The 25,478-nt window shown below is 41.2% G+C and overlaps 1 protein-coding gene across 6 annotated transcripts in view; it reads left to right on the top strand.

Annotated features, from left to right (window-relative positions):
* atg5 (ATG5 autophagy related 5 homolog (S. cerevisiae)) overlaps nt 1–25,478 on the top strand; it is a 157,483-nt gene that overhangs the window by 5,300 nt on the left and 126,705 nt on the right. For 5 of the 6 annotated variants that reach the window (XR_006311231.1, XM_043687041.1, XM_043687043.1 and 2 more), the window contains exons 3-4: nt 4,907–5,034; nt 21,091–21,169. Coding sequence is in view for 5 of the 6 variants with exons in the window: in XM_043687041.1 (XP_043542976.1) it covers nt 4,907–5,034; nt 21,091–21,169 (207 nt within the window). In the remaining variant the exon portion in view is untranslated. The remainder of the gene's footprint in view (nt 1–4,906; nt 5,035–21,090; nt 21,170–25,478) is intronic. The other variant, XM_043687045.1, reaches the window with a different exon arrangement.

Genomic DNA, 25,478 nt, shown 5'->3' with positions numbered 1-25,478 from the left:
GGGGTGACCTTATAGAGGTTTACAAAATTATGAGGGGCATGGATAGGATAAATAGACAAAGTCTTTTCCCTGGGGTAGGGGAGTCCAGAACTAGAGGGCATAGGTTTAGGGTGAGAGGGGAAAGATATAAAAGAGATCTAAGGGGCAACATTTTCATGCTGGGGTGGTACGTGTATGGAATGAGCTGCCAGAGGATGTGGTGGAGGCTGGTACAATTGCAACTTTTAAGAGGCATTTGGATGGGTATATGAATAGGAAGGGTTTGGAGGGATATGGGCCGGGTGCTGGCAGGTGGAACTAGATTAGGTTTGGATATCTGGTTGGCATGGATGGGTTGGACCGAAGGGTCTGTTTCCATGCTGTACATCTCTATGACTCTAGTACCAGTACTGAGGAAGGAGGGAGCTGTTTCAATGGGTTGGACTCAACATGAATCATGCTGAGGCCAGAGACCTGGCAAAATGAGCTGATTGGTGTGGATAGGGCTTTAATCTAAATAGTGGGGGTGAGTTCAGTTGCATGGAAAGTTATGAAAAAAATTAAAGAGTGGGAGGGCTCAGCAGAGGTTATTTGTGTTTCCAAAATAAGTAATAGGACAGACAGTGTGGAAAGGCCCAGGAATTTAACTTGAGGCGCAGCAGAGATCGGGACAACTATGTGAAGGGGACAGTCAACACAGGACTGAGGATATTGTACTTAAATGCACACAATGTTGGAAAGAAGGTAAATGAGCTTGCAGCTCAGATTGAAATCGGCAGGTATAATGCTGTGGGCATCATAGATGTGGCTGCAAGGTGATCAGGGCTGGGAACTGAATATTCGGGGATTAATTGAAAGAATGGGCAGAGGAGATGGGATTTCCTTGTTAGTAAGAAATTAAATTTAAATTGATAGCAAGAAATGATATACAGTTGCAAGGCATGGAATCTGTGTAGATAGAGTTGAGGAACTGCAAAGGCCTCTTAGAATTGTCAGGATGTGAGGCAGACAATACATGAGAAAATGGAAAAGGCATGTAAGAAAGGTACTATTATAATAGTCATTGGGGACTACAATATGCAGGTGGACTAGGAAAATCAGGTTGGTAGCGAATCCAAGAAAAGGAGTTCTGAGATTTTATTTTGGAGCAGCCTGTGGTAGAGCTTGCTAAGGAGCAGGCCGTTTTGGATTTCGTGTAATGAGGCAGACTTGGTTAGGGAGCGAAAGATGAAGGAACCCTTAGGGAAGGCAGTATGTTAGAATTCACCTTGCAGTTTGAGAGGGAGAAGCTGGAAGCAGATGTAACAGTATTACAATTGAGTAAAGGTAACTGCAAAGGCATGAGCTGATTGGAGGGGAACCTTCAAGAAAGACTATGGAGTAGCAATGACAGGAGATTCTGGAGAGTACATCAGAAATTCACTCCCAAAAAGAAATGTACAAAGGGAGAATGAGGCAACGGTGGCTGACCAGGGAAGTCTGGGACAGCATAAACGCAAAAGAAAAGGCAAAGCAAACAGTGTGGTGAAGTTTAGTGGGAAGCCTTCAAAAGCCAGCAGAAGATATCTAAAGAAAGCAATTAGTGGAGGGAAATCAAATGAAGGTAAGCTAACTCGTAATATAAAAGAACATTGCAGGTGTTCTTAGATATGTAAAAGTTAAGCGAGTGCAGCAGAGTGGACATTGGACTGCTAGAAAATGAAACTCGAACAGTAGTAATGGGAACCAAAGAAATAGTGGAATACTGAATAGTTACTTTGCATTAGTCTTCTCAGTGGAAGACAACATGAGTATACCAAAACTATAGAAGAGTCGGTGGCAGAGGTGAGTGTAGTGACCATCACCATGAATAAGATACTAGGGAAGCTGAGAGATCTGAAGGTAGATAAATCACCCAGACCAGATGGACGACATCCCAGAGTTCTGAACAAGATAGCTGAGGAGATTGGAGAAATGTTGTTAGTGAGCTGTCAGGAATCACTGGAGTCAGGAAGGGTACCAAAGGACTGGAAAATAGCTAATGTAACACCCCTGTTTAAAAAGGAAGAGTGATAGGAAACCGAAAATTATAGGCCAGTTAGCCTGACCTCGCTTGTTTGTAAGATTTTAGAGTCCATTATTAAGGATGAGATTGTGGAGTATTTGCAAGCATTGTAAAAGATTAGAGTCAGCATGGCTTCGTAAAGAGGAGGTCATGCCTAACAAATCTATTAGAATTCTTTGAGGAGGTAACAAACAATTTAGACAGAGAAGAGCCAGTGGATGTGATCTGTTTGCATTTCTACAGGCCTTTTGACAAGATGCTGAACACGAGGCTGCCAAAAAAGGTAAGAGCACATGGTGTAAGGGACAAAGTACTGGCATAGGTAGAGGATTGGCTGACTGGCATGAAGGCAGTGTGTGGTAATAAAGAGGTCATCTTCAGGATGACAGTTAGTGACTAGTAAAGTTCCACAGGTGTCCACGATGAGACCACAACATTGAATTCAACAACTTCAGATGATTATTCCAGTTTGAGCCCTCTGTTTTCATTCTGCTCTTTTATTTATCTTTTTTTAAAAAAAATTTCACTGTTCTGTACCTCTTATATTTTGATTGTTCCTCTTTCTCTCGCTCCCCACTCTCTCATCACCTTTTTCCTCTCCTCTTGCCCCCTTTCTCCCCTGTTTTCCATTTTGCCTCTGCTTCACCCATTTCCCCCCATCCCCCACATATTTTGTCACATAGCACTGACTTCAGCCTTGGTCATTCACAGCTCCTAATCTCCCGAAAATCTCTCTATGCACTGTCATTATCACCTCTTTATTGCTACCTTTGCTTCTGGAGTCATGACTCACCTTCTCTCAGCCTAGTATGAATACCTCCCTATTTCTCCCTTTATTTAGCTTTGACAAAGGGCCAGTTAGACTCGAAAAGTCAGCTCTTTCTCTTCTTAGAGATGCTGCCAGACCTGCTGAGATTTTCCAGCATTTTCTCTTTTGGTTTCAGATTCCAGCATTTGCAGTAATTTGCTTTTATTGAGACCACAACTATTTGTGTTAAACATGAATGATCTGGATGAAGGAACTGAGGGCATTGTGGCTAGGTTTGCAGATGATTAAAAGATAGGTGGAGAGACAGGTTGTATTGAGGAAGCAGGGAAGCTACAGAAAGCCTTTGACAGGTTAGGAGAGTGAGCAAAGAAATGACAAATAGAATGAGGTAAAGTATGAGGAAATGCACTTTGATAAGAAGAATAGAGGTGTAAACTATTTTCTCAATGGAGAAAGGCTTCAGAAATCTGAATCATAAATTGCCTTAAGAGAATCCTGAACTAGGGCTCCTAATGTTACTATGCAGATTCAGTCAGCAGTTAGGAAGGCAAATGCAATGTTAGCATTCATTTCATGATGGCTGGATAGAAGAGCAGAGGTGTATTGCTGAAGGTGGCAAGGTTCTGGTCAGTCTGCATTTGGAACATTGTGAGCAGTTTTGGGCCTTGTATCTGAGGGAGGGTGTGCTGATTTTGGACCGGTCGAGAAGAGGTTTACAAGAAATTATCCCAGGGATAAAGGCCTTGTCATATAAGGAGTGGTTGAGGACTCTGGGTTTGTATTTGGAGTTGGGAATGAGGGAAGGATCTCATTGAAGCTTACAGGATACCAAGAGGCCTACTTAGAGTGGACATGGATAAGAAGTTTCCATTCAGTTGGAAATAGTGAGACCTGAGGGCATAGGCTCAATGAAGGGACAGCCATGAGATGAAAAAGAATTTCTTCAGCCAGAGGGTCTCAAATCTGAATTCATTATCGTAGAAGGCTGTGAAAGCCAAAGCCAGATATAAAAGAGACCTAAAGGGGCAACATTTTCACGCAGAGTGTGGTACGTGTATGGAATGAGCTGCCAGAGGATGTGGTGGAGGCTGGTACAGTTGCAACATTTAAGAGGCATTTGGATGGGTATATGAATAGGAAGGGTTTGGAGGGATATGGGCCGGGTGCTGGTAGGTGGGACTAGATTGTGTTGGGATATCTGGTCGGCATGGACAGGTTGGATCGAAGGGTCTGTTTCCATGCTGTACATCTCTATGACTCTATGACTGATAATGGGATCAAGGGTTACGGGGAGAGGGCAGGGGAATGGGATTGAGAGTTCTACATCTTTGAGGATGTAATAAGGATTGATAAAGAGGTGCCAGTAGTTGTATTTGGATTTCAAAAAATATATTTGGTAATGTGTTACACAAGATCAGAGCTCATGCTGTGTGTGATGTGGTCGCACGGATAGAAAATTGGCTTACTAAGGAGAAATGGAGAATTAGGTTAAATGAAACATTTTCATATTGGCACAATAGGCTTCCCATGTTGTATCATTCTTGGAATTAAGAGTGCTGTCATAATGAATCCCTGAAGCAGAGAAACATCTGAAGAAGGTTTATACAAAGCTTCTTGTCTGTATATGTAATCACAGCACAGACTGAAATAAATTTAAGAATGTAATAATATTGAGTGAAATGCCAGGTTTCTCCAAGTAAGAAAATTGAATAGTGAGCTTTCACCAAACTGTACTCTTACGGATCCTCATTGCCTCAAGGATCAACACCAAACATAATAGATGTGGGAAAGATCAACTTTGTGACTGGAGGAACAGGTACACGTGGTTATACCTTCCATTAAAAAAGTTTAGAAAAAAAGTGATTTTAAAAAAAATTGACATCTGTGACTATTTCAGATAAGGGTAAAATTGAATTTTCAATTAACCCTTGTTCAGAAAGGTTTCTCTGGAACATCTAAGTAACAGATGTCATTGGCACTTTTAGAGATTTTGACTGCCCATTTCCACAGAATTCCCTTCCTCACGTCCTATGATTCTGTCATGATAAAAACCAATCTGACTTTGGCATGTTTGCAAGCCTAGAAATGTGCTAACTTGCTGAATTTCTTTTCAGCTGCTGTTACCAAGAGTGAGTTATTTGATGCTGGTCACTGACAAAGCTAAAAAGCACTTCCAGAAAGTAATGAGACAAGAGGATGTAGGAGAGATGTGGTTTGAGTATGAAGGAGTACCATTGAAGTGGTGAGCTTCTGTTTCATGTCATATATACATATGTTTTGTTTTGTGAATTTTACAATGCTGGTTGGTAGTCTGGTTTCTGTGATTGATGCAAGTCTTTTCATAATGGAATTTTATACCCCATTAAAATACACATCACAATTGCTCGCAAGAGACTCAAATATATCTTTTCAAAAAAAAAATCGACTAACTTGTACATGGAATAAAGAGGAGAGTGCTGGAGAAACTCAGGTCTGGTGGCATCTTTGGAGGGAGAAACAGTTATCCTTTTGAGTCTGGTATGATTTCTGAACAGGAGAAAGTGAGGTCTGCAGATGCTGGAGATCAAAGTTGAAACTTTATTGCTGGAACAGCACAGCAGGTCAGGCAGCATCCAGGGAACAGGAGATTCGATGTTTCGGGCACAGGCCCTGAAGAAGGGCCTGTGCCCGAAACGTCGAATCTCCTGTTCCCTGGATGCTGCCTGACCTGCTATGATTTCTGAACACCAAGCATGTGTGATTTGGGATAAATCAGATTAGTCAGCCGGCGACAGACACATGATTGTATGTTTAATTCCGTTCGAACAGAAGTCATACTGGAGTGGTCAATATGTGTTTGTCAAAACCTGAAGTAATGCAGCAGTTCAAGAAGACCGTTCACCATCATTTTCTCAGAGGCATTGAGGGATGGACAAAAAAAAATGTGCGTCTACCTTCCATGTACTTTTGCTGCAACTGTTCCAGATTCAGAGTCATACTCGTAAAGAGTGCAGTACTCTGAGTGTCATTCGCTGATGTACTAGGACACTATAAATGGAGCATTTGTCCCATATTGTAAATCTAATGTGAAAATATTGATTGAATATTATGGAAAGTAGTAATGTAACACAGCCACAGGTCCCACAAGTCCTTGGATTTATCCTTGAAGTAATAATTTGCATAAGCTTGTCAGTAACCCCCTTTAATTGTCAAGTACTGGGTGGGGGGGAGTGGGAGAGGAGGAGAAGAGAGATCTTGTCTGATTACCCTATCCATGCCCCTCATGATTTTATAAACCTCCATAAGGTCTCGTCTCAGTCTCCAATGCTCCAGAGAAAACAGCCCCACCCTATTCAGACTCTCCCTATAGCTCAAACCGTCCAACCCTGGCAACATCCTTGTGAATCTTTTCAAGTTTCACAACATCCTTCCCACAGAAGGGAGACCAGAGTTACACACTATACTCCAAAAATGGCTTAACCAATGTCTTGTCCAGCCGCAACATGACCTCAAATCCTATGCTCAAATGTTCTGACCAATAAAGGAAAGCATACAAAACACCGCCTTCACTATTCTATCCTTCACCTGCGACTCTACTTTCAAGGAACTGAACCTGCATTTCAACGTCTTTGTTCAGCAACAGTCCCCAGGACCTTTATCAATAAGTATATTGGTCCTGTCCTGATTTGCCTTTCTAAAATGCAGCATCCATTTATCTAAATTAAACTCCATCTGCCACTCCTTAGCTCATTGGCCCATCTGATTAAGAGGAGAAACTGAGGTCTGCAGATGCTGGAGATCAGAGCTGAAAATGTGTTGCTGGAAAAGCGCAGCAGGCCAGGCAGCATCCAGGGAACAGGAGAATCGACGTTTCGGGCATAAGCCCGAAACGTCGATTCTCCTGTTCCCTGGATGCTGTCTGGCCATCTGATTAAGATCCCATTGTACTCTAAGGTCACCTTCTTCACTGTCCACTACACTTCCAATTTTGGTGTCATCTGCAAACGTACTAACAATACCCCTAATGATCCAAATAATTTATATAAATGATGAAAAGTAGTGAACCCAGCACTTGTGGCATACCACTGGTCACAGTCCTCCAGTCTGAATAGCAATACCCCACCACCTTCTATCATGTTGACTATCCCTAATCAGTCCTTGCCCATCCAAATACATGTAAATCTTGTCCCTCAGGATTCCCTCCAACAACTTGCTCAGTGGTCGAAAGTTCCCTGGCTTTTTCTTACCATCTTTCTTAAATACTGGCACCACGTTAGCCTACATCCAGTCTTTCAACACCTCACCCGTGATTATTAATGATACAAATATCTCAACAAGGGGCCCAGCAATCACTTCACTAGCTTCCCACAGAGTTCTAGGGCACACCTGATTAGGTTGTGGGGATTTTTCCACCTTTATGCATTTTAAGACATCCAGCACCACCACCTCTGTGGTCTGAGCATTTTTCAAGATGTCACCATTTATTTCCTTACATTCCACGTCCTTCTCCACAGTAAACACTGATGCAATATACTCATTTAGTATCTCCCCATCTCTCGCAGTTTCACACAGAGGCTGCCTTGCTGTACTTTGAGGGGTTCTGTTCTGTCCCTGGTTACCCTTTTATCCTTAATGTGTTTATGAAATCCCTTTGAATTCTCCTTAACCCTATTTGCCAAAGCTTTCTTGTGTCCCTGTTTTGCTCTCCTGATTTCTCTCTTAACCATACTCCTACTGCCTTTATACTCTTCTAAGGATTCACTCAATCTCTGCTGTCTATACTGACATATGCTTCCTTTTTCTTATGCAACATCTCAATTTCTCTAGTCATCCCACATTCCCTACACCTACCAGCCTTGCCTTTCGCCCGAACAGGAATCTATTACATCTGGACTCGCGTTCTCATTTTTGAAGGCTTCCCATTTTCCAACCATCCGTTTACCTGCGAACATCCGCATCCAATCAACTGTTCAAAGTCCTTGCCTTATACCATCGAAATTGGCCTTCCTCTCCCTGCACCAGCTCCTCAACCATGCATTCATATGCTCTATCCTCTTATTCCTACCCTCACTAACTCGTGGCAATAGGAGGAATACAGGTATTACTACCATCAAGGGCCTCCTTTTAAAATTCCTGCCTAACTTCCTACATTCTCCCTTCAGAATCTCATCCTTTTCCATTCTATGTTAGTTCCATTCCACGTTAGTTCCAATGTGTGCAACAGCCTCCTGCTGATCTCACTCCCCTTTGAGAATATTCTGCATTATGTCTGAGAGATCCTAGATCCTGGCACTAGGGAAACAGCATACCATTCTGATTTCTCGCTTTTGCTTGCAGAAGCACCTGTCTGTGCCTCTGACTACAGACTCCCCTATCACAATCGATCGCTTATAACCTGACGTACCCCTCATTACACTAGAGCCAGTTTTGGCAACAGAAACTTGGCTGTTTGTGCTACTTTCCCCTGAGAATCCATCATTCCCTACATTTTCCAAAACAGACTACTTGTTTGAATAGCCACAGGAGACTCTTGCACTACCTGTTTCCCTCCTCTATCTGCAATTTTTCCTCCATTCCTATAACTGCCATCCATCACACCCCCTAGCTTCTGTAAATTCCTCAATGCCTCTAAATTCCAGTCCAACCGATTCCTTGTGATCTGATAGGATTCACCACCAAATACACTTCCAGCAGACGTAATCATCAGTAACATGGAAATCGCCCCTAGCCTCCCACATTTGACAGGAAGGGCACATCACTCTACTAGAGGCCATCTTTGCACCTGAACAGTCAGCAGATCCAGAAAATAGCATAGGCTTACTGCTGTAAAAAAACACTGCTTCAGGATAATTTAGTACCTATATTTTATATTTTTAAATCCTAATCAAGAGACAGATCTCAATAAAACATATAATCAAAAAGAACCTACTCAACTCCCTATTGTAGATTTACAAAAAAAAGCAACTTTACACTTAAAAGTCATGCACTTATCTGCTCCTGTGCTGTGAGCTGTCCCACACAGGTTCCTCCAAGATCTGCTGTGAGTTTTGTTGTTTGTTAATTTTTCTTAGATGCACTCCAATGTCCAGAGATACTTCAATTCGAAACAACAAAGGCAGATTCACTGCTGTGTCAGACAGCAGTGTAGGTTTCTCTTTTTCTTGCTTTCTCGCGCTCTCTTTCCCCCTCCTCCTCCCCCCCCCAACTCCGACCATGTAGTCTCTGCTATTGTCTCCCTTCTGTTTAAACTGACATTGTTTGATTTTTTCCCCCGAAGTTCTAAAATAATGCAATAGCGCATAAAATAGTAATTACTGTTCCTGAAATTTGACAAAATCAGCTCCACCAACTAAAATACCTCAAAAAAGGAGCAGCTCTGACGACCACAATTTTTTTTTCGTCTTCTATCTTGCATTACTCAGAAGGTGGTATTGGGTGTGGAGGAGTGGACAAAGGTGTCTGGAGGGAATGGTCTGTGCAGAAGGCTGACAAGAAGGGGAGGGGAGTATGTCTCTGGTGGCATCCTACTGGAGGTGGTGGAAATGGCGGCTAAGGATTTGAATGCTGGTGGGATGGTGGGGGAGGACGAAAATGGCGAGGTAGTAATGGGAAACTCAGAAATGGCAGAGACACTAAACCAATATTTTCTCTGTTTTCACAGTGAAATAATTCCTTCCTAAAGACTTCAGAGGAACTTGATGAAATTACTATAACTAGGGAGAAGGTATTAAGTGAACTGATTGAATTAAAGTCAGATAAGTCCCTGGTTCCTGATGTCCCGCACCTTAAAATATAAAATGAGATGGCATTGGCAATAGTGAATGCATTAGTAATGATATTCCAAAACTCCCTGGAATCTGGAAAGGCACCAGTTGGCTGAAAATATGTTAATGTGACACCATGATTCAAAAAAGGAGATAGGCAAAAAGTGAGAAACTATAGACCAGTTAGTTTGACCTTTTGCTGGGGTCAATCTTAAGGGCGGAGATAACTGAACTCTTCGAAAAATAAAGCAGAATTCACCAGTGTCAGCACGGTTTCATGAGGGCAAGTCATAGTTGATAAACTTGCTGGAGTTCTCTGAGGATGTAACCAGCAAGGTGGATAATGGGAATTAGGTAGATGTGTATCTTGACTTCCAGAAGACATTAGAGAAGGTGCTGCATAAAGGACTGATCCAGATGATTAGATCCCAGGGATTAAAGGTAGAGTCTTGGCTTGGATCAAGGACTGGCTGACTGACAGAAAGAAGAGAGTTGGGATAGGTGGGTCTTTTCGCTGGATGAACTGTAGTAATGGGGTGTCACAGGGTTCAGTTCAGTTCTCAGACCTCCACGATTTATAATCATTTACCTTGACTTTATAAATGATTTGCTAGTAGGGACAGAGTGTAACAGCAAAATTTGCAGATGATAGCTGGGAAATCAGGCAGTGATAAGAGAGTTTACAGATGGATATTTATAGGCTAAGAGAATGGGCCAGAATCTAGCAGATTGAGTTTAAAAGGGCATATATAGGGGCCATATTACTATATAAATAGGAAGTAGGTTCAAAATGCATCAATGTAAAGGGACCTGGACTTCATTGTGCATGAATCGCAAAAAGTGGGTATGTAGGCTGAATTGGTATTGGAGGCAGTGTAAAGGATGTTCACCAAGTTGATTCCCAGGGATTAAAAGGCTGTCACACTAGGAGCAGTTGGAAAGCTTGTAATTGAAGTTCAGGATAATGATGAGGTGAGTTCTAATTGAGGTATATAAAATGCTAAAGGGGATTGATAAAGTGGATGTTGATCAGATGTTCCCCTTCTGGAAGTATCAAAGAAGAAGTCATAAATATAATGTGAGAGGAAGTAGCCTCAAACCTCATGAGGAGAAACTGCTTCTCTGCTTGTGGTGAATCTGTGGTGCTCATTGCCCCAGAGTGCAGTGGCGGCAGAATTAGTCGACAGATTCAAGAAATAAATAGATATGTTCTGATAAAAAGTGAGATAAAGGCTTGACGCGTAGTTAAGTAAGTGGAGTTGAGACCAAGGTAAGATCAAGCCCTTCCTGAAGAAGGGCTCATGTCCGAAACGTCGATTCTCCTTCTCCTTGGATGCAGCCTGACCTGCTGCGCTTTTACAGCACCACATTTTTAAGCCAAGATAAGATCAGCCATGATCCTGTTTAATGGAGGAGCATATTGCTGTAATGGGAGGGAAGAGAGGGAATGAGGGCTGCAGTGCAGGATATGGGTTGAACACACCTGAAGCCATGATGGAGGTGGGGAGGAATTTCTCAGTTGAGAAGAAGGTGGACATTTCAGAGGCCCCTCTTGTCGAAATTGGTGTCATTAGAACGGATGAGATGGAAGAATGGGAAGCAGAGTGTGAGGATATATAGTCAAGGTAACTTGGAATCAGTGGATTTACAGTGGAATTTGGTGGCCAGGTAATCCTCAAAATTGAACCAAACTTGTCGAGGAAGGGAGGAGTCAGAGCTGGATCAAATGAAGGTGAGAGCAGGGTGGAAATTGGAAACTAAATTGGTAAACTTTTCCAGTTCTGGGCAAGAGAGGGAAGCAGCACTGACTATGTCATCAATACATCGGAGAAAAGAGTGGGTAGGGGTCGAAAAGTATTGTTCCATGTACCCCACATAGAGATAGGAATATCTGAGACCTATGTGGTTACCGACAGCTTCCTTTTACCTGAAGGTGGTGGGAGGAGTTAAAGGAGAAGTTGCTGAAAGTGAGGACTCCCTTGGCCAGATAAAGGAGGGTGGTGGTGGATGGGGACAATTTAAGCCTTTTGAAATGAAATGAAAAATCTGATTAGTCTCAATATTGTAGACTTGTTTGATGATTGTCTTTTTGAAGGCTTGAAATTTGAAATCAGCTCCAGCAGCTTTGATGGTTTCTATCGTCAGATAGTTGTAGGTGTTCCCACAGGTGAATTCAGCTTTTAGGAGTGAGTGACTGAATTCTCCTTTGTTTTATTTTCATGGTTGTGTGGGTTGTGACTGTTGGCAATCTGATTCAGATCAGCAGACCTTTAGCTCATTTTCTGTCAAAGACTTACCCTCTCTCCCTGTTGAGAGCATTTGTTTCAGTGTCTCTGTCATGGTGTTCAGATGGCTTTCATTTGCATGGCTTTCCAACACCATGTTTATCACAATCAAACACAACGGCTGCAGATGTGTGGTGCTGGAAAAGCATAGCAGATCAGGCACCATCCAAGGAGCAGGAGAGTCGATGTTTAATTGTTTGTGATTGATTCTTAATATAATGCAATCTATCTGCTTTGGCTACAGTTGAACCCACAGGAGAAGTCATATGGTTCTGAAAGCCATTTAGGAAAATTATTTGTGTCCATTTTAAAGACATTAGCTTGCTATACAAAACATGAGGTGACTATGTTTGTAACAGATGGATGCAATGCTTTTGGTGTTCATTGCTCTGTTTTTAAGGATGTGCTTTAAGTTTCAACTTTATAACCTCTTTGTAAAAATAATATGGCATGTGGACATAACTTATGATTCTCGCATTTGTTGCACATCCTTAATTGCCTTAAGATGGTGATGAACTAAAATGACTTCTGTCTGTGTGGTGCTGGTACAACAAGAATGTTGTTAGGTTGTTCCAGGATTTTGACCAAGTAGCACTGAAGGAAAGTTGATTAAGTTCCAAGTTAGAATGGTGTGTGGCTTGGCGGGGATGTTGCAGCTTATGGTTTCCATGCACCAACGGCCCTTCTAAGTGGTAGAAGTCAGAAGTTTGAAAGGTGATGTTAAAAGAAGCTTGATGAGCTGTTGCAGAGTACCTTGTAAATGTCACCCATTGTTACCACAAAATGTTGGCAGTGGAGGGATAAGTATTAGTAACGATGGGTGAGGTGCCACTCATTGTTCTGCTTTACTCTTGCTGTCAAACTTGACGATTGTTGGAGCTGCATTCATCCAGTCAAGGCACTTGAATGTCACTATCAACTATGATTGCAAAATGTATTCTCATGAGTTAGGAATTCACAAGTTTGAGGAAGTTTCTTACTGAGATGCATATAAAATTAGCTAAGTAAACATACATTTATGAATTAACTCATCTTGAAAGATTGCTATTTTTAATAAGTTTATGACAAAAGCTACATAATGTGATGAAATTCAGTGGATAATTTTTTTCTGCTTAATATAAGAGACATTTTACATGATATTACAATAAGTATTATATTAGCCATGGTATCACTACTAAACTGAATGAAACTTGCTAAGAGAAAAGGAATTAGATTAGATTAGATTTCCTGCAGTGTGGAAACAGGCCCTTCGGCCCAACAAGTCCACACCGACCCTCCAAAGAGCAACCCACCCAGACCCACTTCCCTCTGACTAATGCACCCTACACTATGGACAATTTAACATGGCCAGTTCACCTGACCTGCACATCTTTGGACTGTGGGAGGAAACCGGAGCACCCGGAGGAAACCCATGCAGATACGGGGAGAATGTGCAAACTCCACACAGACATTCACCCGAAGCTGGAATCGAACCTGAGTCCCTATGAGGCAGCAGTGCTAACCACTGAGCCACCATGTCGCCCCGAATTCTGATTATTTGAAGCAGATTTTGATATTTGGAAGGCATTATCACGAAAATAAAGATGAATTCTATACTTAACAGGCATTGATAGATATAATAGATGTTGGTTGTTTTGGACAGTCCTTCTCTGACTCTCACCTGTCCTATATGACATCTGAGCTGTATGAAATTGATGTTCATCTGATTCAGTTCTGGTCTGTAAACTCAAAATACTTCTCATCCATTATTTCTTCAAATTTTGTATAATAGTACATCTTCTGAAAAGATAGGGAAGTTATTTAATGAAATAGATTTCTTTTGAATGCACTGACTAAAGGAGGGCATCATTGGTCAATTGACAATTTGTGGTGCTAAATTAGGCTTTTGGAAAGGGTTCTATACCCATACAAAGTGAGGGAATTTTTCAGGCTTGACTCTCTATTAAACACATTATTGTCATAGCTTAGAGGTGTGTGGTAAGTTATGATTAGCTTGGACAATGGAAATGCTGCCTGAAGGGAGAGATTCATTCAAAAGGTGATGGCAGCAGATTGGATCTCCCCTTTTCAGAAGGGAATTGGGAATATGTTTGAAAGGAAAAAATTGGAGAGTAATGGGAAATGAGCAGGGAAATGAAACTTACTGGACAACTCAAAGAGCAGGAATGTTGGCAGAATGGTTCCCTTCTATGCAGCAAGATTCAGTGGCTGTTGTTTACTCCTTTAAAATAACCTAAGGAATGAATGACCTGAATTAGTAAAATCTTCCAGAAATAAGTTATATTACACAGTTATTATCAATTTGAGCTTTGTTTTACAAATTAGTAGAAATAACTATATCACAATTTGAGAATAAAGTTAACTATGATACTTTTGGAAAACCACATTTATTAAACAGTGGAGGAAATGCATATGATATTTAAGTGTGCTTTGTCCAAGTAATTTAATGCAATGTCATGTAGTAGCATGATACCCAATAAAATACTGTACTAGCATAGTTAGCAAGAAATAGATTATCAAAGTCAACCTTCTTTGACAAGGTTAAAAATCAGCATTTCGGGCATAAGCCCTTATGCCCGAAACGTCAATTCTCCTGCTCCTTGGATGCTGCCTGACCTGCGCTTTTCCAGCAACACATTTTTCAGCTCACATCTCCAGCATCTGCAGTCCTCACTTTCTCAAAATTAAAAATCATACAACACCAGGTTATCGTCCCAACAGATTTATTTGGAAGTACAAGCTTTTGGAGTGCTGCTCCTTCGTCAGGGTAGCTACCCTGATGAAGGATCAGCACTCTGAACGCTTGTACTTCCAAATAAATCTGTTGGACAATAACCTGGTGTTGTATGATTTTTAACTTTGTCCACCCCAGTCCATCACCAGCACCTCGACATCAAACTTCCTTTGAAACTTGGGCAGACCAGCGATACATGCTTATAGTTTTTCTGTATAGCTAACTTAATCTCCTTTCATAATTTGTGGATTATTAGATGATTATTCCATCAATTGTAATATTTTGTTTTCAAGAGGACTTGCAATGCAAATTTTGTCCAATAGCAGTGGATACAGATGGGACATGTGAGCTGGTCCCAGATATCCACCAAAATTTTTCTGAGGTTCTTTCACTAATTTTTGAGAGTTCTGGTTTGAAATTCTTGTTTTGAATTCAAACATTCATCAAGATTAGTTGAACCAAGTTCAGCAACCAAATTCACAAGTGAGGCTGTACAGTAAAATCCTATTTTATTCATTCAGCTATTGATAATGCGTCCAGGTGGTAGGGTGAATAAAATGTTTTCTGATTCTATTTTTGTGAAATATTTGATGTACTTGGAAGTGTTTGATTATGACAACGTAGTCTAGGCCAATGCCCTGCTAATGTTAAACAACCCGAGTGTCTGAGCATTTAAACACAATTTTCCCACCTGTCTCTCCCATTGATAAGGTAAAAACAATGACTGCAGATGCTGGAAACCAGATTCTGGATTAGTGGTGCTGGAAGAGCACAGCAGTTCAGGCAGCATCCAAGGAGCTTCGAAATCGACGTTTCAGGCAAAAGCCCTTCATCAGGAAGGGCTTTTGCCCGAAATGTGCTCTTCCAGCACCACTAATCCAGAATCTCCCATTGATAAGTTCTATCTTCATTGTATGTGTGTACATGCTTGCCACTAGATGGTGCTAGAGTACAAAGTAATTGTTCCCTTTACAACGCAAGCATGGTCAACACAAATACAAAATTCTATGGATACTCAAAATCTAAAGTAAAATAAAAAGCTGTTGGATTCTCAGCCGATCAGACAGTGCCTATGGAGAGAGATAGGCAGACATTTTAGTTAATGATATTTCATCAGCATTTTTATTCTATTTTTTCAATGCCAAAGGCACTGGATACTACAAAGGTTTTGCCAATAGAACTAAAATGACTGTTGTTCTAGAATGAGCATAAAGTTACCAAACCTGTTCCAATATAATAATAATACTGGCTTGTACACAGTGATTTGGAAAATGCCCAGGTCTGTCCTGTGCGCACACTGCAGGACAAGACAATCTGGTGAGTTACTAACGTATCAGTCTGCTTTTGATCATCAGTAAAGAAATGGAAGAGATAATTGACCATCATGCTTAACGATAACCTGGTTGCTCACTAATCAGTTTGGATTCTGCTGGGACCACTCATTTCCAGACTTCCTTGCATCCTTCACTGATACATAGACAAAAAATACTCTACATTTGAGGTGAGGGTGGCTGCCCTCGACATAAAAACCACATTCAATTGAGTTCTGACTCCATCAAGGAGCCCGAGCAAAACTGGAGTCAATGGGAATTGGGGCAGGAAACTGTGCTCGTTGGAATCATGCCAAATTGTAATAGAAACTGGTTGTGGATTTCGGAGGTGAATTGTTTTAGTCCAAGGTCACCATTTCAGGGCAGACCCTATTTGATTGGTACCCTATCCCCTGTCTTTAACATTTACTTCCTCTACTACAGACATTGCAGCAACTCTCCAAACTGCTATGATAATTCCTTTCAGATCTTCAACCTCTACACCCTAGAAGATCAGGGCCAAGAGATACGTGGAAGCACATCCGCACCCCTCCCCAACCACCCATCCTAATATCACATTATCTATCACTTGGAACTATATTGCCTTTCTTCACTTGCTGGATTAAAATCTTGGGAGTGCTTCCCTAACAGCATTGTGGGTGTACCTATACCACACAGAACTGGAGTGTTACAAGAAGGCTGCTCAGCACGACTTCCTACAGAGACATTTAGATGGGCAATGGCAGTGCAATGATGATGACATCCTGTGAATAAATTTAAGAAACGATCTTTGGATTATGCCTACACTGAAACAGTATTAGACATACCACTTCCCCATATTGCTGTACAAATAATGAGCAAAGATGTTATTTTGTTAATCAGAGTTGTTCAGTTTTACTGTTACATTTGCAACCATTATCCTAGCATTTATTCTATAGCCAGTTAATCCAATTTAAGTAAATCTTTCAAATAATGACTTTTGTATGAGAAGAAAATTTACCACAAGATCTAAGAGTCAGAGTTATACAGCTGGAAACAGACCCTTCACTCCAACTTGTCCATGCTGATCATGTTACCAAATTAAAGTAGTCCCATCTGCCTGCGTTTAGTCCATATCTCCTCAAACCTTTTCTATTCATGCACTTATCCAAATGTTTTTTTAAGTGTAACTGTTTCTCAGATCTACCACTTCCTCTGGCAGTTCATTCCACACCCAAACCACACTGTTTAAAAAAAAAAGAGTTTCCCCTCATGTACTACTTAAAACTTTCTTCTCTCACCCTAAAAATATGCCCCCATGGTTTTGAACTTCTCCATCATAGGGAAATGACCCTTGCTGTTCACCTTATCAATGCTCCTCATGATTTTATAAGCCTCTATAAGGTCACCCCTCAACCTCCTATGCTCCAATGAAACAAGTTCCAACTTATCCAGCTTATTTTTATAACTCAAACCCTCCGTTCCCAGCATCATCCTGGTAAATCTTCTCTGAACCCTCTCCAATTTAATAATATCCTTCTTGCACATAGCAACACAGAAGATGTCTTAGCAACCTCAACATGACATTCCAACTCCTATACTTAAGGTTTGAACATTGAAGACAAGCATTCTAAATGCTGCTTTAACCACCCTATCTACCTGTGATACAAATTACAAATAATTATGTACCTGAACGCTTAGATCTCCCTGTTTTAGAACACAATTCAGGATATTACCATCAATTGTACTAGTCATGTCCTTGTTTGTTTTGCCAAAATGCAATACCTTGCATTAATCCAAATTAAACCTCATCTGCCAGTCCTCAGCCCATTGACCCAATTGATCACCTTCTGGAAAGAAGGGCAAATGTTACATTTTCAGATTTCAACACTGAATAAAAAGCAATATATATAAGCTACATTGAATCATCATTAATGTAACTGATGCATGTCACTTCGTGGTAGGCAGTGATCTGAATGATAGGCGAAGTGGGGCATGTTGTCAATTGGTAATTGGCAAGAAAAGCTACGTAGATTATTCAGTTACGCTTCAGGCTGGAGGGTTTGGAAGCTAGTGAGCAGGTTGGAAGAGAAGGTGCTTTTGTAGCTACGGGTGTAGCTGTAGATATGATCCAACAGTTTGATGTATGTTCTGCAGATAATTTACTTGTATGTTTCTGGTGTGGAAGTTGGTTGACCTACTTTACAGGTGTTCATTACTTAGCTCCAAGCATGAAGTGCAAATTTATACATGGTGGATACTTGCTCCCTGTTGGACAGAGGGTGTGATATATAAGAGAAGCTTGCAAGGTTGATGGCACGTGATATGATTTCGTTGTTCTTTGCAGTTGGGGTTAGGCCTCTGGTGTGAGAGTTATTTTGGCAATTTGATTGTAACTCTTGCAAAGTTTCACTGCAAAGATTGGTTAAAATTCAAGTGGTTGGAGAGGATGAATTCTGTTTAGGGAATGATTCTTGAACTGGGCTTTTTCATTTTTCACCGGTGGATGATTCGACTTGACTGCTAGTCAGTGGGAATTGAGACCTTCATGTAGGCAATATAGCACGTTGAGGGCAAATTTCTCAGTAGTTACAGTGTAAAAGGGGGCCATTCAGACTATCACATCTGCACAGTCTTTTGAAAAAGAGTGCTATGACTTAGTACTATTCTCCTGCCTTTTCCTCATAATTGTGAGATTGTTCCAGTTTAAATAAGTATCAAATACTCTCTTGAATGCCTTGATTAAACCTGCATCACCATGCTTCCAGGCAGTGCATTCCAGACCCTAACCAAGGTGTAAGGTGCCATGGTCTAATTGGACCTGTAGGCCTGCTCTCTCATTAGTGAGAGATGACTGGTAATGGCTTAATTGGTGAGTATCACCACACCTCAGGCAAGAGAGGGTGAGAAGGACAGTCATCCTAGGCAATCTTGGCCAGTGTGGGAGTTGAACGACCAAGTTGGCATCACTCTGCATTGTAAGCTAACCGTCCAGCAAACTGAGCTTACGAACCCCAGACCGTAACGACTTGTTGTGTGAAAAAGATTTTTTTTCTCTTGTATATGCTTCTATGGCAAATTAATTTAAATCTGTGTTCTGATAAATCTTTTATGGGTTCGAACTGTTTCGAACCCTCGGACGTGTGGCGACTGATTTTATGATCAAGGCAAAATAGTGTAATTTGTAGCATTGCTAAAGAATTTCATTGGAAGTTGGGGTGTGGTGGTGGGTGGTCATGCTGTCTTTGGGAAGTTATCACGCTTGTTTTGTACTGATACCTGACATAGGAACCTCTTCTTTTCAGGACGCGAAACAGCAGCCTGGCAATAGTGTCTCCTGTAATACAAAATAAAAAGAAATTATTTTCTCACAGCAGCTGTCCTCTCTCTCCCAGGCAGTAAGAATCTAGCTTCCAATGCGGATCCCCCCCTCCAAAAAAAATCATTACTGCTCCCACACCCGTGCATGTTTAGGATCCAACAGATTTTTCCTAGTTTGGTTACTGTGATTGACAGGAATATATAAGTTATAATAAACCATTTAACACTTAAATGTGTGGCAGAATTGAGAGCATGACTACTCTATGACTGGCTCCATATATCTGTCAGTGTCATGTATTGTTTAAAGTCCAAATCTTTGGGTGACATGAAATCTATCATAAGACATAGAGCATAAGTAGAGCACCTGATGAAGGGCTTATGCCCGAAAAGTCAATTCTCCTGCTCCTCTGATCCTGCCTGATCGTCTGTGCTTTTCCAGCACCACACTCTGGGCACTGTTCACCTCAATGAACATGCTCAGCCATTCAATGAAATTGTGGCTGATTCCGATGATCCTCAACTTCACTTTTCTGCCTTTTCCCTAAAACCCTTGATTACCTTATTGATTAAAAATCTGTTAGCCTTGAATATACTTAACTACCCAGCCTTGATAGCCATCTGTAGTAAAGACTTCCACAGAAGAAATCCTTCCTTGTCTTAAATGTGTAACCCCTTATTCTGAGAATATGCCCCCTGTTCCTAAATCTTTCCACAGGGAGAAAGGACATTTTTGTATCTGCCAGATCCCTTAAGAATCTTGTGTGTTTCAATAAGATTACCTGTCATCCTTCTAAATTCCCATGAGTACAGGCCAACACTATTCAACCTCTTCTCCTAAAATAGTTATGATTATTATCAGCCGAATGAACTTTCTCTGGACTGCCTTCAATGTCCGTATACTCTCCTCCTTGCATAACGGGCCCAAAACTGGTCTAGTGCCTTGTATAGTTTCAGCAAAATTCCTGAACTGTTATACTCCTCCATTCTTTTGAAATAAAGGACTCCATTTGCTTTCACTATCCCCCTGAAACTGCATGCAAACTTTTTGTTTTTCATGGATGAGGACTCTCACATCCCTCTGATCTGTAACTTTCTGCAGTCTTTCTCCATTTAAATAATATTCAATTCCTCTATCTTTTGCCCAAGTGCCTAACCTCACATTTTCCCACATTATATTCCAGCTCCCAAGTGTTTTCACTTTTGCTTAACCTGTCAATATTCCTCTGCAGACTCTCTTATCCTAACTTGGCTTCCTAACATTTGTTGTCACCTGCAAACTTAACTATAGTGCATTCATTTTCCTCATCCCATTATTAATGTATATCATAAATAATTGTGGCTTAGCACTGATCCTTCTGCACTCCACTAGTTACAAGTTGCCAACCTGAAAATCAATCACTGTTTTAAAATTACAATTGCTGTTTGCAGAAGAAAATTACAGGTCTTCACTGCCTTTCTACTCAAATTGGTTTTATTTTAATGATGAAGAAATAACCCTAATGTTTCAGGCAATAGTACTCCATACCAGACTTAACTTCCAGTATGCTTATGCACAATGAATTTACTTATCATTACACTGTAATTGGGAAATTAACCTATTTATGGTATTAAAGCTTGGTGAAGTGCCCTCTTGTGGTACTGTCCCTACCCTGAACTGAGACACCCAGATTCAAGTCCCATCTGCTCCAGAGGTGTATGATAACATCTCTGTATAGGTTAATTAGAAAAAGCAGGTTACAGGTTGGTGAGTACTAATGATTTTAAAAAATCTGGTATTAATAAAGCATCAGATGTAAACAACTAATTTTCCCACTTAGTCGAATATGTTACAAAATGAAAATGGCTGAAATGTTCAGGGCATGAAATTATGTAGAGTATTTTTCTTCCTATTTCAGTGACCAATCTGGTTTCCTTTTCTTTCGTTAGGCATTATCCAATTGGGTTACTTTTTGACCTTCATGCATCGAACACTGCACTACCATGGAACATTATAGTACATTTCAAGGTAATTTTGCTACCTTACTTCTGTGTTAAAATTGTGATATTGCAAGCAAGAGCCTTTTAAAGGCAAATCAGCTTGAAGCTTCATAATACAAATTGTGTTTTAATCAAACTAATATTTGAACTAATGTTTATAACAGCAATTCATTTGAATTTGGTAGATACCAATCATCAGCAATATAGAAATCTTGGCAGTTAATATTTTACCTATTGTAAATCATGCTTTGTTAGTTGCCTTAAAGCAAAACTGGCAAATTTCAGATCTTATAATAATGTGAAACAAAGTGGGTGGAAAGTTTCTACTCTGATTTGCAAAAACAATTCTGGACAGCCAATATTCTGTCTGTAAACCTATGTTCATCTATATCTCTGCCTTTATTCTAAAATGCACAAGTTCCCATTTACCCAGTGAGTTGTACATTCTCTCCATATTGACGTTCACTTCATCAAACTTTCCATTTTAAAATGCTTATTCCTGTGTTAAAATCTAGTCCCTAATCTCAGGAATTTTCAGTCCAAACTATTCTTCCTCTTTAGCTTTCCTTTAAAATGCTGCTTAAAACTTACTACTGTGACCAAGGGGAGTTGGTGGCATAGTAGTATTGTTACTGGACTAGTAATCTACAAAGATAAGTCACGATCTCAGGACAGAGGATCACATCCTACCGTGGCTGGTAGAACTTTAAAATCCTGGTCTAATGGTGACCATGGAATTGTTGTTAATTGTCATGAAAACAATTCCCTTTGGGGAAGGAAATTTGCCGTCCTCAATTGGTCTAGCCTACATGTGACTTCAGATCCACATGAATGTGGTTGACTCTCAACTGCCTGTTGAAAGAGCCCTAGCAAGCCAGTCAGTTCAAGTGACAACTAGAAATGGATAATAACTCTGGCACCCAACAATGTTCACATCCCATGAATGAATGAATTTCAAAAAAGTGTAAGTAAGCCAAGTTGTGAGCTTAGCTGACCATCTTAAATTAGTTGCTAATGTACGTATGAGAACATACAGATAGTTTAGCAAGTGCTACTCAGGTGTGGAATCACATTTTAACAGTACAGTACACAGTTTTTTGGGTTTGCAAGTGCAGGCTGATTGAGCCAGTCTGATGTCTGCCTATTATAAGCGACCAAACTACCATTTGAAGCCCCTATCTGCATGTTTGAATCAATCAGCCAACAGTTGGGAAGTATGATTTATATACCTAACTGGTGCTTACTTAACATTCCCACATGCTAATAACTACATTACCAATCCATTTAAATGAATCAGTCAGCTTGTAACTTTAGGTTTGCTAAAAGTGACATACATTGATTTGCAGGGACCCATTCTCTGCAAACATACGGAATATATATTCAAGCCTTGGGCCTTTTTGAATTACCTAGAAACTCGGTGAGTCTAACATTCTTGTGTTTCTGGCTGACACATTGCCACAGAAAATCAGAGTCAACTTGCTAAACAATCAGCATCTTTTTCCTTATACTGTAACTTGTTGTGATGGGACATTCTTCAATTGTCCTGATGAATGCAAGTAAGAAAGTTTTACAACATAGATAGGAACATACGAACATGAGTAGGCCTTTGACCCTGTTCCACCATTCAGTGAGATAATGGCTGATTTGCGTACTTGCCTTTGGCCTATATCCCTTAACAAAATCCCTGAAAACTTAGATTAAAATGAACAACTGATTCTAGTATCAGTGGCTGTTTGTGGTAGAGCATTCCAAACCTCTACCATCATCTGTGTAGAAGTGCTTCCTATCATCTGTCCTGAATGGTCTGACCCCAGTTCTCAGACTCTGCCACCTAATTCCAGAATCCCTAACCATTGAAAATAGTTTATCTTTATCCACCCTGTCTTTTCTTGTTAATGTATTGAAGACTTGATAGATCATCTCTTTTCCTTTTATATTTTTGAGGAAACTGACCTAATTTGCATAATCTCCTCACACAATACCTGAAGTTCAGATTCCATTCTTGTAAACCCTTTGTTGGAATCCCTCCAGGGCCAATAAATGCTTTCAAAGGTGTGTTGCTCAGATCTGCTCAAGTAGTCCCAAGTGGTGTCTAACCAAGGTTTTGTATAGCTGCTGCATAACTTCTGTGAGTTTATACTCCAATCCTCCAGATACAAAGACCAGCATTGCATTAGCCTCCTCGATCTCTTTTCAGCAATATTCAGATTTACTGTGATCAAGCAATTCTTTCCAAGATTTCAGTAAGATGCTGGTAATGGTTGCCCTTTGCTGGGATCAGTCTGCTGAGGACAAAGAAATAGCCATATTTCCACTATGCAGTGGAAACCTAGGCCAGAAACACAGTTAATGAGATCCATTCCAGTTTGGTGACATTCTTTGTAGGCCCATGAATTATGAAAGTTGTTGAAGTCTTCAACATGTTGAAATATGTTGAATTATTGTTTAAAGAGACACATTTCAAGTTTGTTTGTGCTTAATAAGCATTTGCCACTTGAAATTGGTTACTGTTACCATAGCTGAAAATGTGTTGCTGGAAAAGCGCAACAGGTCAGGCAGCATCCAAGGAGCAGGAGAATCGACGTTTCGGGTATGAGCCCTTCTTCAGGAATGAGGAAAGTGTGCCAAGCAGGCTAAGATAAAAGGTGGGGAGGGGCGTTTGAAATGTGATAGGTGGAAGGATGTTAAGGTGAGGGTGATAGGCCGGAGTGGGGGTGGGGGCGGTGAAGTCAGGAAGAAGATTACAGGTTAGGGAGGTGGTGCTGAGTTCGAGGGTTGGGACTGAGACAAGAGTTGAAGTGTTCAGCCACGGAGTGGTTGGGTTGGTTGGTGCAGGTGTCCCAGAGGTGTTCTCTGTAACATTCCGCAAGTAGGCGGCCTGTCTCCCCAATATAGAGGAGGCCACATCGGGTGCAGCGGATGCAGTAAATGATGCGTGTGGAAGTGCAGGTGAATTTGTGGTGGATATGGAAGGATCCCTTGGGGCCTTGGAGGGAAGTAAGGGGGGAGGTGTGATGTTACCATATCACATTGTGGCAAGTAGTTTGTGTGGACCTTTGACCAGCATCAGCTTTTTAAAAAAATTTATATGTGCTATGGATACCTCTGGCATTTGTTTCCTGTTCCTAGTTATCTCAGAGGACAATTAAGAGTCAACCAAATTGCTCTGGGTCTGGGGTCACTATAGGCCAGGTAAGAATAGTAAAGTTCCTTGCCTAAAAGATGTTACTTAACCAGATGGGTTTTTATGACAAAAACAATGGTTACACAGTTGTAAATATGATTACATTTGTGGAATAGATCGTTTTTTTTAATTAGTAATGAGTAAGAGAGTTATGGAGACCAGGCAGGAAAATGAATTTGGGTCTGAAATGAGATCAACCGTGATCATATCAAATGAAGGAGCAGGCTTGTGGGGCTGAATTGCCTACCCCTGTTCCTAGTTCTTATATACTAATTGGGCCAGTTTATACTTGCAGATTTATTGAATTCAAATTTCACCATTCAAACCATGTCCCCAGCATGCGTTAGCCTGGTTTGCTGTATTAACCTGACTGCCCCAGCTGACCCATTGTCTCAGCCTGCTCCTGCCCCACTGAACTCATCTCTGCATACCTTGACACGGTCCTGTCCCCCTTAGTCCAAGAACTCCCCACCTACGTTCGGGACACCACCCACGCCCTCCACCTCCTCCATGATTTTCACTTCCCCGGCCCCCAACGCCTTATCTTCACCATGGACATCCAGTCCCTATACACCTCAATCCCCCATCACGAAGGCCTCAAAGCCCTCCGCTTCTTCCTTTCCCACCGAACCAACCAGTACCCTTCCACTGACACTCTCCTTCGGCTGACTGAACTGGTCCTCACTCTGAACAACTTCTCCTTCCAATCCTCCCACTTCCTCCAAACCAAAGGAGTAGCCATGGGCACCCGCATGGACCCTAGCTATGCCTGCCTCTTTGTAGGATATGTAGAACAGTCCATCTTCCACAGCTACACTGGCACCACCCCCCACCTTTTCCTCCGCTACATTGATGACTGTATCGGCGCTACCTCGTGCTCCCACGAGGCGGTTGAACAGTTCATCCACTTTACTAACACCTTCCACTCCGACCTCAAATTTACCTGGACCGTCACAGACTCCTCCCTCCCCTTCCTAGACCTTTCCATCACTATCTCGGACGACCGACTCAACACGGACGTATACTATAAACCGACTGACTCCCACAGCTGCCTAGGTTACACTTCTTCCCACCCTGCCCCCTGTAAAAACGTCATCCCATATTCCCAATTCCTTCTCCTTCGCCGCATCTGCTCCCAGGAGGACCATTCCCA

This window comes from Chiloscyllium plagiosum, chromosome 3, assembly GCF_004010195.1.
Source record: "Chiloscyllium plagiosum isolate BGI_BamShark_2017 chromosome 3, ASM401019v2, whole genome shotgun sequence".
Lineage (NCBI taxonomy): Eukaryota > Metazoa > Chordata > Chondrichthyes > Orectolobiformes > Hemiscylliidae > Chiloscyllium > Chiloscyllium plagiosum.
The sequence above is the reverse complement of the archived record's forward strand: the minus strand, read 5'-3'. Positions and strand labels throughout refer to the sequence as shown.